Source organism: Natator depressus, chromosome 19, assembly GCF_965152275.1.
Source record: "Natator depressus isolate rNatDep1 chromosome 19, rNatDep2.hap1, whole genome shotgun sequence".
NCBI classification, from domain to species: Eukaryota; Metazoa; Chordata; order Testudines; family Cheloniidae; genus Natator; species Natator depressus.
Window position 1 is genome coordinate 5,058,137 of NC_134252.1, and position 26,046 is coordinate 5,084,182.

General features: G+C 46.7%; 1 protein-coding gene across 1 annotated transcript in view; it reads left to right on the forward strand.

Moving 5' to 3' along the window:
- Window positions 1–26,046, forward strand: part of CSMD2 (CUB and Sushi multiple domains 2) — a 536,547-nt gene that overhangs the window by 439,058 nt on the left and 71,443 nt on the right. The window contains exons 41-49 of the mRNA XM_074934462.1: window positions 1,273–1,482; window positions 3,950–4,138; window positions 7,664–7,841; window positions 9,800–9,945; window positions 18,798–18,878; window positions 20,045–20,158; window positions 21,506–21,694; window positions 22,785–22,931; window positions 25,845–26,033. Of these exons, the coding sequence (XP_074790563.1) occupies window positions 1,273–1,482; window positions 3,950–4,138; window positions 7,664–7,841; window positions 9,800–9,945; window positions 18,798–18,878; window positions 20,045–20,158; window positions 21,506–21,694; window positions 22,785–22,931; window positions 25,845–26,033 (1,443 nt within the window). The remainder of the gene's footprint in view (window positions 1–1,272; window positions 1,483–3,949; window positions 4,139–7,663; window positions 7,842–9,799; window positions 9,946–18,797; window positions 18,879–20,044; window positions 20,159–21,505; window positions 21,695–22,784; window positions 22,932–25,844; window positions 26,034–26,046) is intronic.

The following is a 26,046-nucleotide window of genomic DNA, read 5'->3' on the forward strand; positions in this document are numbered from 1 at the left end:
GCTTTCCCCCTTGTTGTTACCACGCATGCCTCTGTATGTTGGGGTGCAGTCAGGAATGCAACAGCCTTGCCTCTCCCAGCACCCCAGCTTGCCACCCGGATCATGGCTCGGCCGCACACCAGAGCATACGGAAAGGGGGAGAGATTTGCCTTGTGCTCTCCTTCTCCCTTCCTCATAGCACATCTGCTCAGGACCCAGTCACAATCCGGCCCCAAACAGTGCAATGTAGGAACCCCAGCAGCACTGGGCCATTAGCTTGAGAAGCATCCCTTATAGAACAATTGGAAGCCAGCTGAGTTGTTTAAAGGGCAAATCAAGATACAATTAGATCACTGTCTCCCACTCAGCGGTGCCTGAATGCTAAACTCTCACGCTGTCTGTGCAGGCTGGGAGAGTTTGTCTGACTCGTTTCTGTCAGAAACCTGGTCTTCACAAGGCAGCGGAAGTGGTGATCCAGTCCCCATGCTGAACTTATCCCTGAGAGAGCATTGGTCTGAGCCAGTGGTTCTCAACCTGCCGCCCATGGGCCGCTTGCAGCCCAATCAGCACAGAGCTGTGGCCCATGTGACAGCCTCAGGGCCATATAGGTAGTACTGGATGCGACCCACGTAACACATTCTGGGCCACATGTGCAGCCCACACTGGTTGAGAACACTAGTAATAGAGAGACTCCTCTCTCTCTCTCTCTGGATGGAGGTAAAGTAAGGCGTGAGCCTATTTCATGATGTGTGTGGCTGGAGGTTTGGACATAAGGGGTGTGTCTACTCTGTCCACTAAGCCATGTTTGTGAGACTCGGGCTTGTGGACTCACTGTTTCCTTGCCCAGGCTTGAGCGTCCAGGCTGCTTTGTAAATCTGGGTTTGCAGTTGCTGGACCTGGGTCTTTCAGCCATGCTAACATGTCCATACTGCATTGCACAGACCTTCTGACCTGGGTCTACAGCGTGACTTGCATCCATGCTACAAAGTGACAGGGCTTAGACCCGAGTCACAGCTGGACTCAGGCTCTCACCCATCCAGCTATGCATTCCAGTGAAGTGAGCTGTAGCTCACGAAAGCTTATGCTCAGATAAATTTGTTAGTCTCTAAGGTGCCACAAGTCCTCCTTTTCTTTTTGCGAATACAGACTAACACGGCTGCTACTCTGAAACTTGATGAATATAGTTCCAGGTCCTGCTGCTTGACCCACCCATATTTGCCGATTTCCGAACTAGCAGACTGACTTGACCGTTGCATTTATTTCTTCTCCTCCTCCTCCTCTTCTCCTTCTCAGGTGCGCACATCCAGTTTCTGAACTTCTCCACCGAGCCGAACCACGACTTCATTGAAATCCGGAATGGACCTTATGACACCAGTAATGTGATTGGCAGGTTCAGTGGCACTGAAATCCCAGGCTCCCTGCTGTCGACGTCACACGAGACAACCGTGTACTTCCACAGCGACCATTCGCAAAACAAGCCAGGATTTAAGTTGGAATACCAAGGTAACAAGGCCACCAAACAAGCAGGGAGGGAGAGTCCTGTCCCCAGGGCTGGCACTGGAGAGGGAGCAGACGGAACAAGAGCTGCTCTTTTGTTGAATTAGTACCATGAGGACTTAATCCAAATTAGTGGAAAGGTGTTACATGAGATCCATACTTAATCCTAATAGCTGGGTTCCATTCATCCTGCTGTTGCCTAAGGCAAATAACAAATATTCCCGTAGTGCTTTGTAACAGTGAAATGCCTCAGAATTAATTCTGGCCAGACTCACTTTGATCTTGGCTCTCTAGACTGTCGTGCGCCGTAAGAAGTCGTCCCCAATGGACACAACTTTGCCTTGGAATTTTGCAGGTGCTCATCTTTCAGGGTCAAAAGTAGAGTTTGGATCCTGAAAGCTCCTCTCTGTTTCCTAGAGCTGTGATGCGCTCTTGATTTGTGCTGATATGGGCTGTGGATAGGGGAACTGGGCATTTAAAAGAAAAGAGATGCAGTAGTTTAATTGAATATTCATATGCCATGGTGCTGGGCATGGTTTGAGAATCTTAACCGAGAATGAGAGTGGGGGCAGAGAAATAAATTAGTACCAATTAATAAGCAAACCCTGGCCTAAATTTTCACAAGTGACCAGTGAATTTGAAGAGCCTCTGGTTTTGCATCCTCAGCTTGAGATCATCTTACAGGGAATCCTGATTTTCAGGGGGACGGGGCTCAAATCTCTCAAAATCAAGCCCCATTTAAGGTGTCTTAAGTCAGGCACCTGAAAAATTGAGCACCCCCGATCCCTAGTTGCTGTTAAACATGTAGGCCCCTGAGCAGTGAATTCCTGTGAGTCTGTGAAACCCTCTGGGCAGGAGCTCTCTGGGTGTTTCTTGTTCAAACTTCTCAGAGTGGATTTTCTGATTTTGGAAGGTGCTGGGTTGACAGCACTGGATTCCTTGGTTCATCCAGCTGCAGCATGGGCAACAGCAGTGCTGTTTCCCCTCACAATGTCCCTTGACCAATGTGCCTTTGGAGGGGCCGTCTCTCAGGTTGTTGAGTCTCATGGCTCATTCGCTTGTTGGCCTCTCTACGGAGGGGCACATTGGTCATTGCAATACACTGGCAGCCTCATTAAAAGAAGCCAAGAGCTGAGCAGACCAAAGAAGCAGATTTCCATTTATATACCTAGAAACAGCCACATTTCTATATGTACCTCAAGCGGAATGGGTCAGTGTATATCTGAGTCTGCAGGGCTGTCAATCCGGAGCTCTCGTGAGTACTACATTTCCCAAAACACTCGGCCTTCTCTGCATCCCCGTCCTTGGGGGATTCGAGCATTGAAGGGACCAGGTGTCGTGCAGGGGAGCTGTGTGTTGTGTAACGAAGGAGATGGACTTCAATGTGCCGCAGCTGGGAGCTGAGTGATCCTGCCACCACAGAAGAGAGGCAAACTATGAGTGGAAAAGGCAGAGCATATCTCTCTGTCCCTGTGATGCTGGCAAAGGGCAGACTCCCCAGAAATAGCACTAAAAGCAGCTACTCAGACCTAATTGAAAACATTAATTTTCCTTTGGCTTTCCCGTGCGTGTACCATATAACTCATGCGCTGTTGTACGATTTAGGGGGAAAAGCACAGTCCAAGGCACCATGGGTAATCTCATGGAAATTGCTGTGAAAATTAGATCTGGCTATGCTGATTAATAATAACTCATCGTGACAGGCAGCGCATGTTAGCCAACTGCCATCCATTTATTACCAAAACCACTTCCATTTTGTTGAAAAACCTGGCAGATTTCCCCCATTAGAAGCGAGCTATGGGTTGACTCTGTGGACATAGGCCTCATAGAGACAGGATAAACCAAGAGCGGGGCCCATTGCTCCGTGACCACGCCTACCACAAGTAGCAGGATTTTCTAATCGCTATCGATCGGAAGAACGTTTGGCTCTATAAACCCTTCATAGAGTCACCACTCTTTAAAAAAAAACAAAAACCAAAAAAAAACCAAAAACGAAACCAAACCAAAAACATCAAGCATTGTGAAGAATCTAACGGTGGCATTCTGGCCCCACTGCAGTCAATGGCAAAATTCCCAGTGAATTCAGTGGGGCCAGAATTTCACCCGAAATCCCTAATCATGCCAAGGGGTAGATTTTTATGTGGGAATTGCCATCCTGGATCAGACCACTTTTATATAGCTTCAAGCCCTTCTGGTCCTAAATCCAGCTATGAGGCAGGGAGGAAAGGGGTATTTACTGCCATAGGACATGCATTTATCTAGGGATTTTTGTCCATTGGGGTGACATTTTGGCCGTCTCTCCCATGCCCCATTTCCTCTGCACGCATTAAACCTCCATCCTCTAGAGCGACAGCCAAGATATGGTGAGGACGGTGGCTCTAGCACTACGAAACCCTTGGCAGGAGGGGAAAATGACTCCAGCCCTTAGAGGAAAGCATGAAATACAGAACTTGTCTCCTTATTGTATTTCCAGCCTATGAACTCCAAGAGTGTCCTGACCCTGAGCCTTTTGCCAATGGCATTGTGAGAGGAGCCGGGTACAATGTTGGCCAGTCCGTATCTTTTGAGTGCCTTCCTGGATACCAGCTGATTGGCCACCCAGTCCTGACATGTCAGCATGGGACCAATAGGAACTGGGACCACCCACTGCCCAGGTGTGAAGGTACGACTTTATTGGGTCACCTTTGAATATCATGGGGATTTTCTGGGTAGCCCGAGGAGTCTGCTCAGTACTGGCTTCTGGTAACTTGCTTGCCTTTGATTTTGATGGATCAGCTGGGAGGAAGGAGGAAATGACATTGCCTTGGTATTTTAAATCCACCTTCTTTCTAGGTCAAAGCCCAGATTGCTGACTCAGGTTCATTCAAACTCATATGCAGTCTGGCTTTGTGCCGATGCTGATTAGCGGGAAGGGAACAAGCTCAGAACAGCAGCTCAGTGATAGTGGAGGATCCAATAGAAGAGATAAAAATATGGTCTGCAGTTTCTTTGTTATATGCATGTGGTCCTCGAGGGCATAGCTCTTCCTTTCCTAAGCCTTTGTGTAGCGTTGCTGTGCACTGTTTAACAGCTGCTTTGTCTCACCCCAGAGCCAGCTACATTGCATTGTAGTTTGTACAGGCCATGGCCCTTTACATTTGTAAAACCTAAAGTGCTTTGTGATCCTACAGGATGCAAGTTTCTCTGGAAACACAAGCTGCTGCTAGAGACAGGCCTGAGCTGTGTCGTACGGCTACAGGTCTCAACCCTGGTAGTGTTAGGATCAGTTAGTTGGGGTCAGCCCACTTTGGGAGGTGTGGGCGAGTGGCGAAATTCACACCCAGACCTGGGTTCATCTTCCAGAGTTAGGGTGTGTTTGCATCTGGGGTTATGAGTCAAGCCCCTCGCTGGCTAGCAGCGTTTTGTTCTTTGCTTGTTCCGTTGCTGACTGTCAGTGGGAGTAGTGCTTGCGCAATAAGGCAGTATATGGCCCTGAGAAAAACATGCCTGCTTTTTGAAAGTGCTGAGCACTTAAAGCTCCCATTGTCAGAACCTCTGTGAACCAGGCCCATAGCGCCTGTCTTCCACGGATAGAAGTGGGCTTCACAGATATTAATTATCTAACCCTCTCAGCTCCACTGCCTTGTGTATTATTATTAAGTCTATTGTATAGATGAGGGAAGCTGAAACACAAAGCATTCAAGTGACTTGCCAATGGTCACCCAGCAACTCAGTAGCAGAGACAAAAATTAGAACCCAGATCTCATCCATTCTTAACCTCTCCAGGGACAATGGCTCCACATTGCAAATGCATTGATTTGTCTTCTCTGCAAGCTCCCCACAGAGCACGTTTCCCTGAGCGCTGTCACGTGGCAACTTCAGAATCTGTGCTCCCTGCTTATGCTAAGAAACCATCATCGTTTTGCTGATTTATTAACCCCTGAGAAATTACTGCCAGCTCTTGGACAGGTTTATGGCCACACAGGGCTAGCATTCTCTGCCTGGTTTTCTTTCTATTTTTTTTAACTTTTCCTTCTTTCCCAGCCTGCTATTTCATGCTGACACTGAGCCTGATTCGAACAGTGTTTTATTGTTCTAAATAAGTTTTGCCTTTTTCCCATTCAAACACCTATCAAAGTCAGAACTTTATGATGTGTCGGAGCAGCTAAATAAATAAGGTAAAGAACTGGGGCTTTGATCAGCTCCGCACTTTGTGTTTGCAACACTCAGTACTGTGCTGAAGTAAATTTAATCACCACCACTGTGCTGAGCCCCTGCTGAGAAAAGACCCTTGCAGCTATCGGGCTTCAGTGGTAGGGTTGTGTCAATGCGCAGTCTGGTCTCCCTTATGCAGCGACGGCTGCATCACTAAAATGCTGCTGATTCTTTCCCTGTTGGAGGCGGAATTCTTTAATGATCTTAGCAAGAGGCTCCATTTGCAAGACTTGTGTCTGCAGCTCTGATTTCCAAGAGTGGTTTCAGGGTGTTAGCCGGAGCGAATGGCTTGGTGTTCTTGACATCAAGTCTGAAATGTGTAGTTTCTCTGTTCAAACCCCAGCAAGGCTATCTTGGCCTTTCATCATTCCAAGAGAGAGAGATTGAGTTCTGTGCAGTTTACTGTAGAGGGGTCTTTTATATGAAACCTTAAGAAGTGCAAGCCTGGTTATTGAAGATTCCCCCGGTAAGCAGGATGGCTTGTACCAGTCTCTTTGGACCAGTTGCTCCCAAACTTGCCTTGTATTGGGGAGCTGCATTTGTTTTTCTCTTTTGAATCAAGACTCCTTAGCCCTAGAGGACATAAAACATAGAGGGCCACATCCTCAGCTGGTGTCAGTTGACTTCAATGGAGCTCTGGTGATATACACCTGCTGCAGATGTGGCTGAATATCCGCCCATTAGCGCTCCGTCCTGCAAGGGGCTGAGCTCCAGCTGCAGGTGCAGCAGACCCTCAATGCTCGTTGACTTCACTGTGCCTTGAAGGTAGCAGGAGCGAGCCCCTAAGGTATTTAAATAACGTTCTGCCCACATTTTCCATCCAGCCCTGTCTTTCATCCCTGCTTGCTTTCTTTAGCAAGAACCCTGCTACACCACGAGGAAGGGAGTACAAAGCAATTGGCATGTCCTACAGTACTTCTAAATGTGACGCTTCAGGGGCCACATACTTAGGCACAGGAAGAGGTGGTTAAGTCCAGTTGTGGGGGGGGGAGGGGTTTGCTGAGGAGTCACTGTGCATGCTGGATTGTTAGCACTATTAATATCATTGCAAACACTCCCTTTTCAGATACTTTCTTTCTTAAACACAACCACCAATCGCTGTCTATTTTTGCATAGAAGCTGCCCGTGAGTAATAGTTGCCCTCGTCCATCAATCTCCCCTTCCCATGCAGGTCACAGCGGAAAGTCCATTGAACTGTAAGAGAAGTAGTGATTTTGAAATAAATCAGTAGAGGCTGAGATTTCTAAAGCTACTGAAGGGATTCCCTTGGGAGTCACAGGGTTGCACGGGTTTTATTACAATTGAGAGGGATTGAGCATCCCAATCACTGACAGGTTCAGGAGCATGCTGTTCCCCCATGGGTACACACAGCTGGTGAGCCCTAGTCCCTGTATTGGAGCACGAGGTGTGGTTTCTCAGCGCACCTGGTTGTCAACTGGGTACCAAAAGCCTCTGATTGTTTCCGCCCAGCCCCGAGGCACTAAGCAGGGTTTACTGTAACAGGATGGAGCTGAAAAGTTTGGGACAGGATCCACAGATTCCTAACGTGCATATTGGGTTCAGTCCAGGGTTTTGGGTTGGATCCATGTGTAATCAGAACCACTGTCTTGTCTAATTGCTCTAGCTCTGTCATCTCGTGTATTTGTTGAGACCAGTCACTGCAGCCCCTCAGTGCTGGCTTATTCCCTGTTGACACAGTGTAGTTTAAATCTTGCCTTTATCTTGAGCCCTCTGGGCTGAGGGGAGCTGGGAGCTATAGTTAGACATCTGGATCAGCCTCTGATTCTCGGATCACCCCTGAATCGTCCAGTAGGGTTGAGGAGAAGATCAGCATCGTTGGGCACAGGAGTGAGTCGTGCATCCATCTCTGCTCAACTGGAGGGAGGAGGTTCACCGCAGGGGGAGGAAGGGAGGGAAGGCAAAGAGGGGCAGGGGATCCAGGAGGGGTTTGTTAATTGTACTTGTGTTTCTGTTCATTGTTAATTCCGTGCAGTCCCATGTGGAGGAAATATCACCACCCCGAATGGCACCATCTACTCCCCGGGCTTCCCCAACCAGTACCCCAATTCCCAGGACTGCGCCTGGCTCGTCACGGTGCCGGCAGGGTATGGGATTCATCTCAACTTTACACTGCTGCAAACGGAGCCCTACAATGACTTCATCACCATCTGGTGGGTGCCTCGGCGGGAGCATGAGAGCTGACTTGGTTGGTCTGTCTGCCTGATCTATAGGGATTTGGGCCCCCGTTCAGCAAAGCACGCACGCACGGGAAAAGTTCCATTGACTTCAATGGTGTTATTCATATGCTTGAGTGCTTTGCTGGACCAGGCCATTATGAAGCATTCGGGGGGGAGAAGAATGCTTCAGGGTGGGGTTTGGAATATAGCTAGGAGTGATGGGAATTTGGCCTAGTAAGTATCAGCTCTGTATCTGATCGGCCCTTTCTCCATAGAACCTTGTGCTGTGTTGGCTTAGGGGAATGGTCAAGATGAGCTGAGAGATCTTCTCCAAACTTAGCTTCTGTGATCTTAACCTAAAACTTTGGCTGGATTTCAAATGAAAAGTCCCCAAGGGGAATGAGACTGAACATGGTCTGGTTTCCTAAAGGAACTGGTGGAAACCCCCTTCATGTGGGACTGGACAAAGATCTGTAGATGGATCCTCAGCCGATGTACATTGGCTGTAGCTCCAGTGACTTTGAGCTCTCACCATCTTTTTCCCATTGACTTCATTAAAGTTATGCTGTTTACACCAACCAAAGATTTGGCCCCTGGAGGATAAATACTGTCTAGGGACTGAGTGGCAATGAGTCTCTCCGAGTCCTAATTCTGTGATCACCACCTGTTCAAAAACAAAGAAATCAAACCCATGCTGTGCGCAGTTTAAACAAATGCCGCCCTCTTGCAGCCAGTCTGACCCAATTACTCTCTCTAGACGCTGCATCTCTGCTGGGGGCAAATGCAGGACATCATCCCAGCTGAGACTGGACATTGTTAGGTTACAGGTTACCTCCTCCTGCTGGATTCTCTCCTCAGCCCGGCCCTTCATCTCTGAAATGCTCTGCTGAACGAAATAAGAGAAAATCTCTCTGGCAGCCAAAGGGGCTTGACAGAGGATACTTTTATGAATGGCAAATGGGGTCTTTACTTCAAGCTGAATTTAGATGAAATTAATCTGGTTCAAACTAGCATAATAGGAATTGCCTTTCGCTTCAGATTTCCCCAGCAGAGGTTTTCCCAGGCTTGTTTATTCCTTTGCAGAACGACTTTGTGGTCCTAGATAGATACAGAACAGTGGGGAAATACTACATTTGCTGGTGTCCTCTTTAGCTTTTGCTTTGTCATCAGACATAAGTAACTGAACAATCCAAAGTGAAATCAAAGAACACTTTCACTCAGAGCAAGGGCAGAGCATCACATCAGGGATGGAGAGCTGGGTTCAAACGCAAGCTCCCAGAGATCGGGAGCCAGGTCTTCAGCTGGTGTAAATGGGCGTAGCTCCACCAAAGTCAGTGTAGCTATGCTGATTTACATCAGCTGAGAATTTGGCTCCAGGAGCATGGCAGGGTAGGATCTTCATCTCCCCTTAGGAGATGGGAGGATAAGTCATGCACGGCACAACAATAACTTCACCCACATTGGTCCACTGAGGGGGGCACATGGGGCCAAACTTCCTAAAGAGCTCAGAGGTACATTTTCAAGTGCTCAGTGCCCACTGTTGGAGCTGGACGTTCGAAGGAGCTCAGCATCCACTGTGCACCGAGGTGCAGAGCTCTTTGGAACATCTGGCCTTAATTCTCCAAAGGCAGGTGATGAAAGTTCAGAAAGCAGAGATGAAGCCTCTCTTCAGAAGCAGATTATTGGTCACATCTGGAGTCCCTATTGCCTGCAATTATATGGGCCAACCTGGGAAGAATCCACTTGTACCACTCTGGAAGTGAAGTTATTGGCTGCCGAAGGAGTCATGGGAAACCTAATGTCGCAGATTGGGGTAGTGAAAACAAAGATAGGACAGGAAAGAACAGGAGGTTGTGTGTATGTGTGCATCAGAGTGCCAAGAGGCTGGTCCCAACCTGGGATAACAGGGAAAGGTGTAATGTGGTTGTGTTCTTTCTGACTTGTGCTTTCAGGGATGGACCACAGCAAACAGCCCCACAGCTGGGCATGTTCACAGGGAACTCAGTAAAGAAATCTGCCCAAAGCTCCTCTAATCAGATCTTGATGAAATTCCACAGTGACGCAGCCAACGGAGGGATCTTTGCTATCTATTTCTATGGTCTGTATTGCTCATTGAGCAGCCTGTGTTTTAACTTCTTGCCCCACAATTTTGCAGGATGTAGAGGGGTCTGGGCCAGTTGTGGGTCATCAGGAGGAGGAATAATGCTCGTGAAAGGGAACTATTTAGAGTGCAAGATACAGAAAATACCCTGCTGCTTGAAGCACCATCTTTCAGATGAGACCTATCATAAAGGGGGCTCTCAGAAAGTTGAGACCTGCAGTCTCTGTGCAATTTTGCATGTGCAAATGCTGCCTTATGCACACACTTATAATTGCACATGCAAAGGAAGAATGTATACACCATGCAGAGGTAGAAATATATCAGCAACTTCCTGATAATCAGAGCACAAATCAAACTCCTGCAAACTAGCAGCTGTGAAAGATCCTATGGCATATCTCACAAGGTGACAACTGTTAATACTGCTCTCCTGGGCAAATTCTATTTTGTGTAAATCCATTTTGGTCCCTAACACTCCCACTGCTTGCAATTTCAGCTGGATATGGTGGTATTCTTCCAATCCCAGGCTAAACTGGTTGGGTAGCCGTGATGTGCTTTATTAAACCACAGTCACGTTCCAGCCCAGAGGTGGCTTCATTTCCCAGTGAGAGAAATGATTCCTTAAATTATTTGGGGATTCTTGCGTCTGAGTGAGGCGCACGCTCGAGAAATGTTAGGTATGACGCTGAAATATGAGCATTTTCACCCCATCACTAAACAAGAGTCCAACTTTAAATTGGATTAGCAAACAAGAATCTGTGACAATTCTGGGATTTCGGAAAATGTGAACAGGACCTTCCACTCACCACAATAATTCACTTGTAACAACTGCAACAAAGTCTAATATCAGTTACATGCCAGTCTGTACAGAGCACCAAATATTATGTCCGATAATGGAAAGGCCAGTGTTACATGGCCAGGCTAATTTTAAAGAATCTTTGCTAGGCTTCTGGGGGAATTGCCTGATTACTGCAAAACACAATGAGGTGTGTATTAATGCACAAGAGATGTGTGTTTAACAGTTATGCAAAAAAAAACCCACAGAAAATCTGACAATGGAAGGGAGCAGTACATAAATCCCACTGCAATTCAATTGACACTTCTTTTACTGGGAGTTAGAGACCAGGGTTACTAGAGTGAAAGCCCACCAGAATATATTTATATTCACGTTTTATATTAAAGTTATTTTTCTGAATGTTCTTTGTAATCTAAAGATAAGTATTGCATAAGAGTCAGGTATTGTTATTAAATGGTTTAGACACAAGTCCTGCATCTTGGCGGGAAGTTAAACTAGATAACCCTTGTGGTCCCTTTCAGCCCTATAATTCTGTAAAGGACGAGTAAGTGATTAATAAGATGTCATAAGCATTTGAGCCCTGCATCTGACCTGAACCCACCCTAACCCCACTATAACTGTCAGGTGCGAGTCGGTTGGGAAAACAACCAGACCTGCTCGGGTCAACTCGGCTCTTTTCCTGCTGCCGGGGGAGTTGATGTGCAGTCGCTCACTGTGTCCTGTGTGTATGAGTGTGCACAGTGAGTGTGCCAAGGAATCCCAACACCGCTCAGTTTGCAGGACACGCACAGCACAGCACTTTGCTGCCCACGCCAAGGCCATAGGAGGACAGCCGACCCCATGGGCAGCAGGCAGCCGTGGCACTGACCCAGGCTCAGGGACAAGAGTCAGTGCTCGGTCAGGTTGGAAAATGACTCTACCCTCTTGGATCAGGTTGGGTGAGCTTGGGTCCGGGTCAGGCCTAATAATTAGGCCCAAGCAGATGTCTAAGGAACATGTTCTGGTCATGAGTAGTATGTATCTAAGCACCTCAGGAGAAGATGCTATAGCTGGTTATAAGCAGGCTTGGAAGGATTAGACTTTTATCGGTAAATGTCACGAAATGTCGATTTCACCGTACACAGATTAAAAAGTATTTTGATAATAATTGAAGTTACAGTTGGGCAAAGTAAGAAACATCCTGCTCAATAACTTATTAGAGTTTGATTTAAGGATATTTTCTTTGATTATTTTGCCATGTGATGTTGGCCATTTGTGTTTTAATGGTTGTAAAGTATTAACTCTTTGAATCTCAGCATTTGCTATCCTCAAATAACTAGTGTCTAGCCCCACAGCATCTGACACCCCCCCCATAACTTCCCACAATTGTGAAAATTTAAATGGATACAAATCAGAAGAAAATCTTAATGCCCATATTGCACAATTGTGAATATTTAAATTGATAAAAATCAAATTGTGCAAAGCCTAGTTATAAACTGTGGTTGTGAGCAATTGGACTCAGGAGCAATTGCTTAACTATCTATTAAAGCATCTATTACTAGTTTATTAACCCCTTTATAAAATACATAAAAATGGAACCTCAGTATAAACTGTGGCTAAAAACTTCATTGATTGAACTGGTTGAAAAATGCAAAAAAAGCACATACATTTCATCCATTATTTTTTCATTGAAATTCAAAATTTCAGTGAGAATTTTCATTTTTTTAAAAATGACCTATCAGAAATTGTCTGCAGCTGTGTTCGTGGAATTAAGGTTGCTTAGATCACCTATCCCACCAAAGCTAACCAGAAAACAACAAGGAAATAAGCAGTTGAATCATCCGATATTCATTCCACTCATCTGATCCCCAATTCAGCCTCAGGCACCTTCCTTCTACCAACTCATACCTTCACCCTCATCCTGAGCACCCAACTTCCACAAAGTATTTAAAGATTGACTGCCGGCTGTTTAGCCCTCTCCAAATCATTCAGTTCCAGTGGTAATCTTCATCGTAGTGTGGGGGGGAGGCACAAGGCCTGGGTTCTGTTTAATGCTCTGCAACCGTCTCTCTGGAGACTAAATGCTTTTACTATTAATGCCTAGCCACAGCTCTGCAGTGTTTCTTCTCTGTGCAAACACCATGATAAAAAGACATCGGGTCACATTCTGCACAAGCTTTGTATACTTCAGTGGATCAGTTGCACATGGTACTGCAGAAAATTTGCTCGCAGGTGGCTCCCTGATTGACCAAAGTGAGTGGAATCATTGACAGTGCCTACCATATGCCAGTGTAAGTCTACAGAAAGTCCACTGAGTTCCACAGCATTTCTCCTGGGTCTGCCACGATGTAACTGAGATCAGAATTTTTCTCTTTGTGCATGCACAGACTTGCTTAGATCGGACACACAAGACATCCCATTAAATATCTTCCCCAATGCAATGATGAGCATCATCCGCTTACGGGAACCATCCCCCCTTTAAACACCTACAGGGAAGCATCTCCTGGAAAAGGAGTGATTCAGGGAGGCTGAATGGTTGGCAGCATCCCTTGAAACTTGATGACGTTGCACCTATTATGAAATGCTTATTCCAGGTTACAGCCCAAGAACCTGATGTGTGAATGTGATGGGAAAGGGTGTTTATGGCACAGTAACTCAAGGGTGGGTCTCAGAGGTGTTTCAAAGACAAAGGCTCCACTTTGTTGTGGTGCACGCACGTCAGGGTGCTTTCAGAGGAAGGTTTATCAGTGCTGTGTTATCCAGATGCTGAAACCATCTTAATCGTGGCCCTAGAATCATAGAATCATAGAATATCAGGGTTGGAAGGGACCCCAGAAGGTCATCTAGTCCAACCCCCTGCTCGAAGCAGGACCAATTCCCAGTTAAATCATCCCAGCCAGGGCTTTGTCAAGCCTGACCTTAAAAACCTCTAAGGAAGGAGATTCTACCACCTCCCTAGGTAACGCATTCCAGTGTTTCACCACCCTCTTAGTGAAAAAGTTTTTCCTAATATCCAATCTAAACCTCCCCCATTGCAACTTGAGACCATTACTCCTCGTTTTGTCATCTGCTACCATTGAGAACAGTCTAGAGCCATCCTCTTTGGAACCCCCTTTCAGGTAGTTGAAAGCAGCTATCAAATCCCCCCTCATTCTTCTCTTCTGCAGACTAAACAATCCCAGCTCCCTCAGCCTCTCCTCATAAGTCATGTGCTCTAGACCCCTAATCATTTTTGTTGCCCTTCGCTGGACTCTCTCCAATTTATCCACATCCTTCTTGTAGTGTGGGGCCCAAAACTGGACACAGTACTCCAGATGAGGCCTCACCAGTGTCGAATAGAGGGGAACGATCACATCCCTCGATCTGCTGGCTATGCCCCTACTTATACATCCTAAAATGCCATTGGCCTTCTTGGCAACAAGGGCACACTGTTGACTCATATCCAGCTTCTCGTCCACTGTCACCCCTAGGTCCTTTTCCGCAGAACTGCTGCCTAGCCATTCGGTCCCTAGTCTGTAGCGGTGCATTGGATTCTTCCATCCTAAGTGCAGGACCCTGCACTTATCCTTATTGAACCTCATCAGATTTCTTTTGGCCCAATCCTCCAATTTGTCTAGGTCCTTCTGTATCCTATCCCTCCCCTCCAGCGTATCTACCACTCCTCCCAGTTTAGTATCATCTGCAAATTTGCTGAGAGTGCAATCCACACCATCCTCCAGATCATTTATGAAGATATTGAACAAAACCGGCCCCAGGACCGACCCCTGGGGCACTCCACTTGACACCGGCTGCCAACTAGACATGGAGCCATTGATCACTACCCGTTGAGCCCGACAATCTAGCCAGCTTTCTACCCACCTTATAGTGCATTCATCCAGCCCATACTTCTTTAACTTGCTGACAAGAATACTGTGGGAGACCGTGTCAAAAGCTTTGCTAAAGTCAAGAAACAATACATCCACTGCTTTCCCTTCATCCACAGAACCAGTAATCTCATCATAAAAGGCGATTAGATTAGTCAGGCATGACCTTCCCTTGGTGAATCCATGCTGACTGTTCCTGATCACTTTCCTCTCATGTAAGTGCTTCAGAATTGATTCTTTGAATTGATTCCCTGTATTGAAGTGCAGCCCATTAAGGAATAGAGATTGATGCTCCAATTGCTAGGTTATCTCTCCACTTAAATAGATGCTGTCAAGCACTTTTAAAATAGCATTTAATTTAATTTTTGTCAGGGTTTTTTTTTATTCGCCACTGTCAAACATCCATTTTAAAGCTTGCAAATAGCATTTCTCTCTGTCTCTCCTAGGTGTGTTGTTTGGATTTCTGCCGGGTTTGCTTTTTTTTATATTCCACAATCAAGGGGATTAATTCAGCCTTGGACTCTGGAATCTTTATTCCACTCTGACATAAAGGGAAGGAAATTATTCTCTGTTTTATGATCGCACCTAGAGCTAAGATCAGAGCTTCCTCCCGCAAGGTGCTATGCATACCTAGTGAGAGGCAGTCCCTGCCCCCAAAGAGTTCATAGTCTGTATAGAGAAGACAGAGGTTGGGAGGGAACAGAGGCAGAGAAATTTTCCCATGGTCACATAGCAGGTCAGTGGCTGGGCTGAGATTAGAACCTGGGATTTTTGAGTCCCACCATGGTACCACCTACTTAAAGGGAGCCACTGAGAGAAAGTGCTGAGTACCCAGACTCTGAAAATCAGGCCCCTTTATGGTGGCTCGCATTGAGCTCCCCAAAATGGAATAATCTATCGCTGTGGAAAATCTTGGCCTAAAGCCCAGTCTGCCACTTGTGTCTACACTGAGATCAACAGGGTGGACATACATGAGCTAGCTTTAATGGCGCTGGCTCGGGTACTGGAGCAGTGAAGTAGCTGCAGCCCACACTTCAGCATGGGCTCACCTCCTGAGTTAAGCACCCAGGCTTCCAGGCTTCCACCGCTTCCCTGTTCTGGTACCCCAAATTAGCTGGATTAAAGCTAGCTCAGGTGTGTCCACGAGCCGCAGTCACACTCCCCGATTGCAGTACAGACATACCGCTAGCGTGGAGTTTTATTTCAATTAAAATAAATCTTTGCAGAGATGCTTCTGCCATTAAAACAGTTGTCCGACCTTTGCTCTTTCTTCTGGGGCTTTTTCTCCCTCTCCTTGTTTTGTGTTGGCCATAATGAAGCACCTGTTGTTTATCCAGAGGCGGAGTGTTCAGGGGAACAAAGGTTTGGAATCTTCAAGCAACTGTTTATTTCTGGGAGCTTGACAAAATGGCTGATGGGAAATTCACTCCCATTTGCTCCCCACCCCTTTTATTCCTCCATGACCAAAGAAGCTTTGCAGGAGAAGTGACAGGTTCGGCAGTTAAACTGCCCGGATCTCTGGAACGTGCATTGTTCTCCTGCTCATTAGCTCATCATTTTACTGTAACTTTTTGGTAAGTTGCAAAGAACTGTATATAGAAGGCATCTCACAGAATTACAGAGCTGACAGTTCCCTTTGATCTTCTCTGTTCAAGCTTAGCTCATTATGATGATGTCAGGATTTTTTTTTTCTTTTGCAAACGTTGGGCCATGCACTGCCCGTAGGCTGTGCATGGGTAAAAATAAATCACCCTTTTCATCCAACTCTTTCCAAACATGTTATAAACATTAATTGAGCCTCACAACCTCTCTGCTGAAGTGGGGAGCGTTATTGTACCCCAAACATATAGATGGGGAAACTGAGGCACAGAGAGGGGTGAGTGGGTGTCTAAAGTTAAGCAACTAAATCCTAATTTAGGCATCTAATACATTATAATAAAGTCTTTGGAACACTGTTCGTCTGCTGCCGTTTCCACTAGCTTTGTAGAATTAGTGAAAATTAGCTCCTCTCTAGTAGGTGGATCATGTACATCTGGTCTTAGCAGGCTGACACCAATTGCAGAGAAGTTTATGGTGGCCCAGGCTCGGTGGGAGGGGTATAATAGAATAGGACTGACCTCAGAAAATGCTTTCCAAGAAGAGTTACTCAGATCCAAAAGCAGATGTTTTAACCACGTTCACATCCCTTGTGTGTTCATCTCCATAGGGATTAGAGCATCTGTTGGTGAGCAGCAAATTATTTTGCTCAAGTTCTAGAATATTTGCTGATAGTTCATTTCAGGCTGTATGTTCAATTGTAAAATTTGCTCTTTGTTGTGTTTGGCCTGGCTCATAAATCAAACGGTTTTGTTTTTGTTCCCTGACTGGGTGGCTTCTTTATTTCACCAACACAGCGCCAGCTGAGAAATGGAGAATTAAACACCTGGTTCAAACCGGCACTATTGTTTTTACATCACATACCAGGGAAGTTACACTGTGCACTGCAACCTGCCTCTTCGATTTTAATATTTTCAATTGGAAGTTTAATCCAGCTGCATCCCAGGAATTATTTGCAGAATACAACAATGAATAATTCCAAGTTACAAATCAGTGAATTTTGCAATCTCAGTTCAAGGACAGGGACCAAAGATGAAATTCTCAGAAAAATTATTCATTGTGAGTTATTCACTTAGCTGGAGAGCACAACAAGATTTCCACCCATCCTGGTTATTCCCAGATTGACCTAATCTGATTGAGGTTGCCCAGTCTCTTCCACTAAGTATCCCAGACTCTGTGGATGATCCCATCACCTCAGCACAGGAGTCACTCAGTAAACACCAGTCACCCTTTATCTGTCCATGAACTAAGCCCTCTACTCTTTGCATACAAATAAAGAGCTTTCTTCCCAGTGACTTCGGGCGTGGAAGGTGTGTAGTGTGCTATAGATGGCATTCTAGGCAGACCAAGACTGATGAGGAAGATGTTCTTGTGAACAAAGTGTCACAGCCCAACATCATATAGGGTTTCTTGTATTCTTCCTTTCACTCTCCTCCCATTCACCTGTTTCCTGGGAGCAGAGGTGCTGCATCATGTGCTCTCCATGGTGCTGATTCTCGATACAGACACCATCCCAAGGACCAGCGAGAGACAAGGTGGGCGAGGGGTCCTCTGCAGTCATTGGACAATGGTGAGTTAGTAGACAGCAGGGTGTTTTAGAAATTGTTGTAACAGGCACAAAACCAGGCATAAAACAAGTCCATGTTTTTTAGTGTCCTGCTGCCTATTAACTCTCCATTGTCCTATGATTGGAGAGGTGTTAACTGCCCACTTCATTTTAAGTGGTCTCCTACAATATGTGTGAACTCCTTATGCTTAATAATCTGTCCCACCTTATGTTTAGCTTGGGCATTCTGGTTACCCTCTCCAGACCTGAGGAAGAGTTCTGTGAAGCTCATAAGCTTTTGTTCTTTCCACCAACAGAGGTGGGTCCAGTAAAAGATATGACCTCACCCTCCTTGCTGCTCTCATATCCTGGGACTAACATGGCTACAACAACACTGTAATAATACCTGGGGGGGTCTTGCATCTCCTCACCTGCCCTTTCTCAGAAGCCAGGTAGATTGGACGTAGGTTGGAATCCATTGGCTATTTCATCAGTGGCTCTGGATGTAGCAGGCACTGACAGGGACTGAATAAAGCTGGGATAATGTAGGTAGCCTGAGCCAGAACTGTACAGTCCTGATAATGGGGGTTCACATACTGGGGAGGGAGGGAGTGGATGATATTTTCATGAGGTGTTAAGTGTAAACTAAGGTTCAGCCATGACCCTACCAAGAAAGAGAAAGGATGGTCCAGGGGTTACGGGGCTAGCCTGGGACTAGGGGGACATGGGTCCTGCTGCAATCTTCCTGTGGGACCTTCCACTAAATTTAGCAACTCTGTGCCTCAGTTCCCCATCTGTACAATGGGAACAATAGCACTGCCCTGCCTCCCGGGGATGCTGTGAGGATGGAAGATTGTGAGCTGCTCAGGGTAATGGGGACCAGATAATTAACTTGAGATCGATACTGCTGGGTTCTCCACCCTTTTCCCACGCCGCAGGGTGGCAGTTTGTTTCAGAGAAGCAGATCCTTACACCACACTGAGCTGTTATTAGGCATGTGCATGCCTTGTCCTGACGAGTCACATCCTGTTGGAAGCAATTCCATGCACTGACTGGTTTTCCTTCTTTTCAGCCTATCAGCTCTTCAAATGCCGCCCACCGACCATTGTTCCCAATGCCGAAATCATCACCGAGAATGAAGAATTTAACATAGGTATCTTCTCCCCCACACCCATCCCCATAGGATAGGCTGCATCAGAACAGATGAGAGCTCCCTCTAGCTGGTATCTTGGCTCCAATGCTTATGCTTCAGAGGAACCCTGGAATGCATCTAATTCTGCACTATTCAGTATGGGGGGTTGGAGGGCTTGCCCCAGTTGGTGACAGGCTTATGCACTGAATCAGCTGGATTTGATAGTCTTTAGGATTTTTATCCTCACTAGTGTAACTGCCAGGACGCGTCTCCTAGGAAAGCCCCATCCGTGTTCAGAAACTTACAGAGCTATTTGCCTCAATCCTGTCCTGCCTCATTAAGATGTTTAAGGCAATTAAAATAATGCACTGGGCAGCAGGCTGCAAGGCTTCAAACAAAAGTTTTCCTCTTTTTTTAATTTTCAGTATCGTGTCTGTGTTTAAAGTATGTCTGCAGCCAGAAAAGTAGCCATGATCAAAAGCTACCTCATTCACTGTATCTACTCCTCCTGGGCCAAATCCTCAGCTGGTGTAAATCAGCATAGCTCCACTGAAATCAGTGGAGTGACTCTGCTTTACCCCCACTCAGAATATGACCCGCATGTGCCACATTTTACTTGTATTGTCCTGTATAATCTATCTATCTATACTGCACATATTATCCCCATATAGCTAAGGGGAGGATCCAGCTGGATTTGTGTCTGTCTTGCGCATTATGAACACCATGGCCAGCTAAATTCTGGTTGCTGGATCCGTACTGGTGTGAGAGCCAGAAGGAGCTGGGTTCTCAGATCCTGGGGCACTGTGTGGCACTGGCTGTTAGAAAGGTCATGGTATGTCTGCAGGCACTCAGTCAAATTCACTGATGTGCAGTGGATCCATGTCTCACTGAAGTCCTTAAAAGATGGTTGAAGTGGGAATTAAGTGGAGCTGCACGTGGGTGAATTTCACCCCTGTGGATTGGTAGTCTGCGCCTATAGAATAGGCGAATTGTGTGATTGATGTACTGGGTCCCCTGCAATCAGGCCCTTTGAGCAATCTCCTGAAATAGCAGAGGGAAGTGTTATGGCTACAGTGGGAATGAAATGGTACCTGAGCCTTGTACTGGCCACTCTACATAGGGTTGTGAATTTCATCCTTCATAAACCAAACCTTCTGCCTAGCTGAGAGTGTTGTCTTTCTTTCCAGGTGACATCGTGAGGTATCAGTGCCTCCCTGGCTTCACCCTGACTGGAACCGAAATCCTGACATGCAAGCTGGGGACTCATCTCCAGTTTGGAGGGCCTCCCCCGACCTGCGAAGGTAACTGGCCTGGGTCCCAACACATTTGCAAAGCTTTTCTCCCTGAAAGACCATAGTGAGGGAGTGGCTCTTCTCCTGCTGTGGGACTCAGTCTAGTCAGCTGCAGGTACTAAGCAAAGCAGGGTGAATAGTGAAATATTTATCAGTTAATTTATGACAGTATCCATCTGAGAAATGATTTGAGAAATTGTGTGGGAGCTGATGGCTCTCAACCCCTCCTGGTAGAATTTGTATAGCACTGGGGAGCGCAGTGTTATGCCTTGAAGCCTCAGTTGAGGAAAGCATTTGAGAACATGCTTAATTTTAAGCATAAGTGTAAGTACTTCCCCGAGTCACAGCCCGAACGAAGCCTTTCCGGGCACTGTTCTGACATAGCAGACACCTGGCTACATCTGTGAAGTCATTAAAACCACAATCCAAACATCCTTATCTTAGGAGAGACAAAAAGCCCTCTCTGACGGTTTGCCAGTGATTCACGAACCCCCGTAGCACCGAGGAACTGACTGCAGCTAAGTGCAGTCCTCCTGAGGGCAGAGTCTGTGAGGTGCAGTTTCTGGATTAGTACTACATAGTGCATTAAAGAAGAGAAAATTGAATGCCCTGAGTGTGATGCATCACACCCCTTCCTGTTACTCAGGAGGAATGCCAAAGATGCAACCCTGTTATCTTATTTATCCTATCGCTTCCTAGTGATAGGGTTTTTTTCCACTTCTCTTCATCGTCTTTCCTCCATCTGAACATTTTTGCTATATAATGGGAGATTTTTCTATAGCTTTGTCTCTCTCTAATAGTGTGAACTAAAGGGGAGAACAGGGCGGGAGGGGGCCATCATTTAGTTATTTACTGGTGGTTGTTAGCCTGCAAGCCAAGAGATTGCTTAAATTATATCTGATCACCAATTTATAGCGGTAAAAAAATCATTAATGGGATTAAGGATTTGGAAAGAATCCACTGTCCCTTCTGGACATCTCTTGCTGTTTTCTGTAATCCAAGTATAGCGCTCACTACAGCATTAGACACAATTGCTGATGGATGGATGTACAGATAAATAAAGATCCTGTTGTGTGTTTGTCTTCCAGTTTCTCTTGGGTTAGTTTTTTGGTTTGTTTTTACACCAAACTTTTATTTAACACTTGCTTCTGGTATAAGCACTTCTGTGATTGTGTGAGATCTAGTAATTAGAGCGAGCAACTAGGACTTGGAGTTGGGAGCCTTGTCCCCTCAAACCACTTTGGAAATTGTAGCCTAACTTTAAGCTCCTGCATTTTAAAACCTTGGCCTTCATTTTCTTCTGGCCCCTGAAATGAGGTCTCATTTTCTGTGGACTCTTGTTTGGGTTTTGTTTAGTGCACTGCCTGATGAATGAGGTTCTGACGGACTCCACCGGCGTGATCCTCAGCCAGAGCTACTTGGGGCGTTACCCCCATTTCCAGACCTGTTCCTGGGTGATCAAAGTAGAGCCCGGATACAACATCACCCTCACCATCGAGTACTTCCTGAGCGAGAAGCAGTACGACGAGTTCGAGATCTTTGATGGTAAATGTCGAGTGAATCACTTGGACGATGTCTGTTGGGGGTGGGGGAAAGAACACAACCGCGTAGCAGTGAGTGTTGCTGTTAGTCACTAAATGCTGTCTTCCCTGAGCCTAGGCCGTTCTTTCCACCGGCATGCCTATCACCCTGTTGTGCTTGGAGAAAGCCCCCCAAGTGGGTATGTCTACACTGCAGTTAAACACTTGCAGCTGGCCTGTGTCGGCTGACTTGAGCTCATTGGGCTTGGGCTACGGAAATGTTTGTAAGTGTGGCGTAGACATTCAGGATCATGCTGGAGCCCAGGCTCTGGGATCTTCCGCTGTCACAAGGGCCCAGAGCCCAGTTTCCTTCCTGAGTCTACACCACAAATATAACAGCCCTGTCGCCCAAGCCCTGCAAGCTGGAGTCAGCTGACGTGGGCCAATCGCGGGGTGTTTAGCTGCAGTGTAGACATACCCTGGGGGAGCAATTCTACTTGGGAACGCAGCACAGTGAGAAGCTCTACTTTGTGCTTCACTTCCAGGTGAGGGAGGGGCCGTGATTTCATCGGGGCGAGATGGCTCAGTGAAGTACTTGGGATAGCTTTGCATGGAGAGAGGGAAGTAGTTGGAGGATGTGCAAGGCTGAAGAACAATGAGGAAGGTCGTTGGGGAGGATGGGTTGAGAGGGAGGAATGAAAGGATTTTAAAGCAATCCAAGGACATTTCTCTAAACCACACACCAGGGAGATGTGTCACTTTGCAGGAGAGCTGAGGAGCCTGTACTCAGTCAGGTTCTCTTGTGTCACAGCTAAGCAGCTCCGTTAATGCACTCAGAAATGCAGCCGCATGGCTGAACCCAGAACACAAACCCCTTGACCATTGTCCCAGTGAGTGTGCAGAAGGTTCTGCCCCGAGGAGAAATGCTGGCCCCGCAGAACTCCATGGCAATGTTCAAGGGGAAGTTAAAGCTCCCACAGTGTGGCCAAAAGCAGGCCATGTGTCCCTTCTGCAAAGATCAGGTCCTGGTGTGTGAGGCTAGGAGTGACTATTGCTGAGGGGAGGTGTTGCCATGTGCCAGCCCCAACTTTCACTTGTCTGATCTTTCCCTAAAGGTCCCGCTGGCCAGAGCCCACTGCTGTTGTCTCTAAGTGGAAATTACTCTGCTCCTCTGACTGTAACCAGCACTGGGAACAAGGTCTATCTCCGCTGGTCCTCCGACCATGCATACAACAGAAAGGGCTTTAAAATCCGGTACTCAGGTGAGTTCGTACTAGAGACTGGAAACCGGCCCCTGAGAATGTGGCTGTTCCTTTGGCTAACTCCCTTTGCGTTTCCCATTTGAGTGTTGTTCCTGCATGAGCCGAGCAGGGCTGGGTTGGGTGAATGCAGCTGTACAGAGCATTCTAGAGCAGCCCAAAGCCTGCCTAGTTTTCAGTTCACTGCACAGGTCACTGATGTTTGGGAAACGGGGTCAGTTTGGGGTTTCCAAAGGAACTGTGCAGCTTTTGCCTGCAGTTCACCCTGCATTTTGTATTTCTGATGCCCCCATCCCTGTGATATCTGGGCATCAAACCTTTAGTTATTTGGGGGGGGGGCGGGTGTTGGGAGCAAAAACTCCAGGGAACCCTTCCTGGGGAACCAAAACCAGAAAAATGTTGCATGATCTCAGTGACCCGAAACTAGCTCCACACAGCTGTCCGTAGACAAAATTCGACCAGGCGTAGAGTTGAGTCCCACTGATGTCCAATGTACAGCATAGGCTTTTTGCAGACTCTTGGCATCGGGTCGGGGGTGGGGGGGGATTTTATCCATCTGTTGTGTGGATCTGAAGCCCTGATTGGACAGCTTCTTCAACCGCTAAGTCCTTAAAACAGCATTTCCCTAGCTTTGATTCATTTCAAGATCACTTTGATGGTGTGTTATTGGATCCTAATACTGAGGAGGCCGTGTGGCTGCTCAGAGCTGTCTGGTGTGTAGCATCAGAAGCACAGCACTTGGAATTTGTGTGAGAATCCGTTTGGTGCATGAGAAGTGACTCAGGAGTGACTTCTTGTATTATGGCACCCAAAGGGAAATACTGGGGCTAAAATCCTGCTCCCATTCCAGTCACTGGGTGTTTTGCCATTGCTATCAGAGGGACCAGGGTTAGTTTTAATGTCTCATCCAGCATAAACCAATTACTGGATACTAACCGTTTACTAAGAATTCCTCAAAATTAATTAGCATCTTTTGGAAGCTAGCAAATTTCAATTACTTAATGACGGCCATAAAACTAGAGTGTGACCCTGAGTGAATGTCATAAATAAATGCCATTACTCAGTAAATGAATCAATTAATATTTAATTACTAGACATTACTCCTAATTTCCAGAGCTGGGTAAATCTTGGCGGTTTTGCTCCTCTAAGGGTGGGCTTGTGAACATTTCCTTTTTGATTTCTGACCTGGACCTCCACTGAGAATATAAAAACCCAAAGCAAAACTCATTCGAGCTCACTGAGTTTCACCTGTTTTTGTCTCCAAAAGACTTGCAAAATTGAGAGTTTTGCCCAGCTTCCCATACAAGAAAAAGTACTTGAATGATAGCCCCAACCCAACTTACAGGATGTGGGGGACTCTATCCTGGGAAGCAGTGACTCTAAAAAAAGATTTTGGGGTAGTGGTGGGTAATCAGATAAACATGAACTCCCACTGTGACCCAGTGACCAGGAGGGCTAATATGATCCTGGGATGCATAAACAGGGAAATCTCGAGTAGGACTAGAGAGATTATTTTACCTCTGTATTTGGAACTGGTGCGACCGCTGTTGGAATCCTGTGTCCAGTTCTGGTGTCCACAGTTCAGGAAGGATGTTGATTAAACTGGAGAGGGATCAGAGAAGAGCCAGGAGAATGATTAAGAATTAGAAAACATGCCTTCTAATGATAGACTTCAGGAGCTCAATCTGTTTAGCTTAACGATGGAAGGGTAAGCAGTGATGTCATTATAGTACCTACATGGGGTACAAATATTTAGCAGAGAAAGGTATAACATGATCCAATGGCTGGAAGTTGATGCTAGACACATTCAGACTGGAAATAACGCACACATTTTTAACCATGAGAGTAATTAACCATTGGCGCAATCTACTAAGGGTTGTGGTGGATTCTTCATCTCTGACAATCGTTAAATCAAGATTGGATGTTTTTCTAAAAGGTCTGTGCTGGGAATGGTTTGGGGGCAGGTCTCCGGCCTGTGTTATACAGCAGGTCAGACTAGATGATCACGGTGGTCCCTTCTGGCCTTGGAATCTCCGAAAAGCACTGCAGCGTCTGGATTGTCACCTGCAGCGTTTTCAGGGCTTACTCTGGAATGCTGTGATGCTTTGTAATAATGGCTCCGGTTCTGGCCCCAGTTTGCTCAAAGGGCATGTGACCGTCAGACCAACCCTGCTGGCTTGGAACAGAACCTGAAATCAGCCACGTTGAGATGCTCTCAGTGTTCAAGAACACCCCCACTCCTTGCGCACAGCTCTCTCAAGGCCCCGTCATGAGCAGTGCTGAGCACCCACAACACTCATTGGATCCAGTGGGAGTTGGGGGCACTCAGAACCTCTCAGGGTCAGGCCCTTAATTACTGAGGGCAGGACTGTGAGCTGCCCTTACTCCAGTGCTGCATCTCACGGTGCTGTAAGGGCCATCTCTGTGAGCAGCTGCTCCTGCTCCCATGCAGGTGGGGAGAGCCTTGACTCCATTCCCCCAACATGCCAGCCAGCAGTGCTGAGCTGGTGCAAAGAGCGGAAGTCATCTGTCATAGACCAGTGTAGCACGTTACTTTCCCCTTTGAGCAAGGATAGAAGTGTGTCTCTGAGTCATAGTTCCCTCTCTGGTCTGCTGCTGGAGCAGTACAGTCTTGCCCTAAATATGGCTGGAAATCACTCGCAGAGCGGACAGATTCTTTGCATTGCTGTTAATAACGCCCGTTCCTGATTATGTGCCATTGTAACATTTCCCCCTTTGGCTTTATATTTTTTTGCAACCCGTCTCTTTCCTTGTAAGCTCTTATACCAAAGCAAACCCTGTCTAACACCTAAGCACAGAGAGGAGAATTTGTCTCGACATGGCACCTCTTTTGTTCCAGGATATGTCCGTGTGTGTATGTGTGTGTGTGTGTGACATATTTTCCCCCTTCTCCAGCTTCTTACTGCAGCCTCCCTCCGCCCCCTTTCCACGGCTCGATTCTCAGCCATACCGGGCTGCAGCCAGGCAGCGAGATCCGTTTCGGCTGCGACGCGGGCTACCGTCTCACTGGCCACAGCGGTACCATGTGCGCAAGGCACCCTCAAGGCTACTACCACTGGAGCGAAGCGATTCCTCTGTGCCAAGGTGAGGAGAAGGC